General features: G+C 42.7%; 1 protein-coding gene across 2 annotated transcripts in view; it reads left to right on the top strand.

Annotated features, from left to right (window-relative positions):
* Positions 1 to 1966, top strand: part of camkmt (calmodulin-lysine N-methyltransferase) — a 121399-nt gene extending 119433 nt beyond the window's left edge. Inside the window, exons 11-12 of one of the 2 annotated variants that reach the window (XR_013965233.1) lie at positions 1 to 1162; positions 1194 to 1966. The exon at positions 1 to 1162 is cut by the window's left edge and continues 19 nt beyond it. Coding sequence is in view for 1 of the 2 variants with exons in the window: in XM_080781581.1 (XP_080637707.1) it covers positions 1 to 80 (80 nt within the window). In the remaining variant the exon portion in view is untranslated. The other variant, XM_080781581.1, reaches the window with a different exon arrangement.
* The last annotated feature ends 1672 nt before the right edge of the window (positions 1967 to 3638 follow it).

The raw sequence follows: 3638 nt of genomic DNA, 5'->3' as shown, positions 1-3638 counted from the left end.
AGACGTACGACGAGAACATCCACTACCCCGTCCTCCTCACGCTCACCAAGGGACCACAGCCTGACAGCCTCACCCTGTGAACCCTCACACACAGCTCCACAACGTTCTCAGATGGCTTTATCTTTCTTTACATTTGTTTTGGGGGCTTTTATGCCTTTTTATAGGACAGTAGAAAACGGGAAGAGAGACGGGGGGGGGGGGGGGGGAGTGACACGCAAGCAAAAGGCCGTCGGGTATCAGGATTCGAACCAGCAACACACTGTCAGGCATTAGCAGCCTATTAGGCGCCTATAGACCGCTACCCTATAGCCGCCCCCGGGGCCAGCTCTCAGATGTTTATTATTGTGTGATTGATATTATACTCAATGCAACAACAAAAAAAGGCTGTTACCTGAACAGCGTTACTTAGTTCAAAGTGTTAGAACGCCGTAGAATATTTGCTTATTATGAGCATCAGATGTTCCAACGGGGGAAATAGTTTTTTATCATCAGAATTTGGTTGATACTGATAAGAAGATGTGCCCTATATCGATGTTGCTGTGTTGAGATCTCCTACAGGTACAGTAGGTACAGTACATGGCTCTGAATGCAGCCAATGCAAGTACAACCCATTTAGGCCAGACTTCAAAGATAGCAGATCTACAAGCTCGTAGCACGCCACTCAGTGGCTATTTTTCAATAGCTAAATTATAACATAATGTTTAAAACAGCAAAATGGGTTAAACTATGCCCCATAAGGCCAAGGAGCCATTCAAGAATTTGGGACCAAGTATACAATGCAGTATTTACTAGTTTTGTTGCGGACTGACCTCGCTAAGCTATAGGTTCAACTTGTAGTTTGTTTTAGTTAAGGTGGACAGCCGGCAGTCAGTCTCTTCTGAGGGCTATAGCTCCTCAACTGGCTGGAAACCAATCAGTCAATCAGTCAGTCAGTCAGTACGTAAGTCGTCCCTTTAGTCCATCAGTCGATATGCTAGCTATAGCTAGTTGACCAGATGGATCAAGTCAGTCAGTCAGCCAAAGTGGTCATTGACCAGTCATTCTGAGAGCTTTGAGACGGCCAGCCCTTGCCAGCCAACTGGCCTTAATTAGCCATGCAGTCAATGTGTGTAATCGCTCACCTTGCTCGTTTTGAAAAGCAGTCAGTGAGTTTAATCATCTTGTCTAGGGCATCCAGTCAGTCAGTCAGTCAGTCAGTCAGTCAGTCAGTCAGTCAGTCAGTCAGCCATATAAGTCAGACAGTAAATCACCTTTTTGCCAATCAGTATTAAGGTAGTGCCACTGTGCTCTTGGCTTCTTGGAAGCCACCTGTAATTCATTTCCCTATGATAGGTTGTGCAGCAGTTCTGTGTCTGTCCCTCTTCATGCATATACATTTCAAGTGTTCGTTCCATATATGCACATTGCACAACGTGTGTGTGTGTGCGTGTGCGTGTGTGTGTGTGCGTGCGTGTGCGTGTGTGTGCTGTGATGAATAGCGACCCCAGTACTGTGCAGTAATTAAATGTGCTTTGCGCTGAGGCATAGAACACATTACCTGATTCACTAACCAACCTGTAAATATACTGTTTAAAACTATAGCAGTTTTAATCCCTTTTTTTTGTGGAAAATCTGACTCAAAGGAAGCGAGCACATGAGACAAATAAGCTGTCTTTCAAAGTAACTTTTCTTTTCAAACACTTCCGACTCCTTTCTCAGGTCGGTGTGCACACCATGTATGTATCACACAGGTTTACCGTGGTGTTAAAAATGCTTGTTATTTGGGGGTTCCGGGTTTGCAGATAATACAGCCCAAAAAACTGACAGCAGTCCGACTTGCGTGGGGTTTCCTCTGTCACTGTGATGTAGTACTATACGGCTATGCTACAAATTAGCCACATCCGTCTCCAGAAGTGAACGATTTAGGCCCGACGTCGAAATTAAAAAAAAACGTTCGCTCTGAAAGAATATACATTCAAAGATGTGTGCCGCGTTTTCACGATTTTTCAAAAATAGCAGACCTACAAGCTCGTAGCGCGCCACTCGGTGGCGCGCTATGAGCTTGTAGATCTGCTATTTTTCAGTAGCTAAAGTATAACATAATGCTTAGTTAACCCCCCCCCCCCCCCCACTGTGACCACGTTCTGTGACGTCAGTGTCCACTGTGACAGTGCTTAAAGGACCACTTCACCCTTTTTCATATGTTAATGATGTTTAGAAGCTTTAGAACACTTTCCTGGGGGTCTTTATGTGTGTAATATGTGGTTTTAGATTGTAGCAGTGAGCCCGGTGTCTCTGATGTCATGGACACTGGGCTCACTTCCTTCCTGGACTACATTGTTGTCTCAGTAAGACAGCTCTCCCCCTATCCACAAGGAGGAGCAGTGCACCAAAGAATTATGGGAATTGTAGTCCAGGAAGGTAGCGAGACCAGTGTCCATGACATCAGAGACACTGTGCTCACTGCTACAATCTAAAATATCTAAAAGCACATATTACACACATAAAGACCCCCAGGAAAGTGTTCTAAAGCTTCTAAACGTCATTAACATATATTGTTTTAGGCAAAAAGGGTGAAGTGTCCCTTTAACTGTGACGTCGCCACAGTGAATAGTGGCGTCACACCACTTAACCCTGTTTTATTCTTAGCTGCGCACCGGTGTTGCACACCGGGAAATAGCCGATCTACAAGCTCACAATGCGTTGGACAGATCGTGACGTGGCACGCAACGCAACCAAGCCTAAATCAGGTGCTACTGTGATGTCACAGGGCCGTTATGTGCTAGTATGACACCACCGTTTCCTTCACTGTGACACGATGGCCAGATGGTGTTCTGGAGCTGCGTGGATACAGTAGATCATTCTATACTGCATGCTCCAGCCCCTAAAATATAAAGTGTTGAGCTTATAGGGTGGCACCACTGTATCTGTATCTGCTAATAAATGTCACACTTTGGTCAATACTTTTGTAATGGCCCATTTTTAGCTATTCCTCTGAACTTTTGTACTGGGAGATCCCTAGTTGAACAATGCTGTGCTTTATAACATTAGTCCTATGTGATGTCCAACATGGACCATCTTAGGGTCACATTGCGAGAGAACGTTTGTTGTCCCTCGGTATACGTTTGTCCAATCGCTGAAAACATTAAGCCATCCAGTTCACTGTAGATTATGAATTCTGAGACACTGGATTGAGTGCTGTGTTTTTTTCCATTGCAACGGTGAATGACTTTTGTATAATTATGAATGTCAACGAATAAAGTATCTTCGAGTAATTATTACCGTGGCTTTTATTCTGCTTAGCCTCATTCGTGCCAGCATCACTGACTGTCATGCCAATGATGAGGGTAAAATACACCCTCTTATTAATTAATAATTCATTCTGCATAATTCCGACCATGCATTCTTCTGAAATTGGAGATTTGGGAGAAATTGGAGATTTTATATATTTATAATATTTATATTTATAATATATTTCCGAACATAGGCTATATATATATATATATATATATTATTTTTTAGTTTTTTGGTGTATATATATGTTTTATTAAGAACAGATTATTAAATGTTGTACAATGTACATTCTTATTTTTTTTTCTCTGTATATGACAAAAACCAAAGAAAGAAAAAAACTCCCAATGTTGTCGTTTACATGTCAA

The sequence above is a fragment of the Protomyctophum bolini genome (genome assembly GCF_963924005.1).
Source record: "Protomyctophum bolini genome assembly, chromosome: 14".
NCBI lineage: Eukaryota > Metazoa > Chordata > Actinopteri > Myctophiformes > Myctophidae > Protomyctophum > Protomyctophum bolini.
The sequence above is the reverse complement of the archived record's forward strand: the minus strand, read 5'-3'. Positions and strand labels throughout refer to the sequence as shown.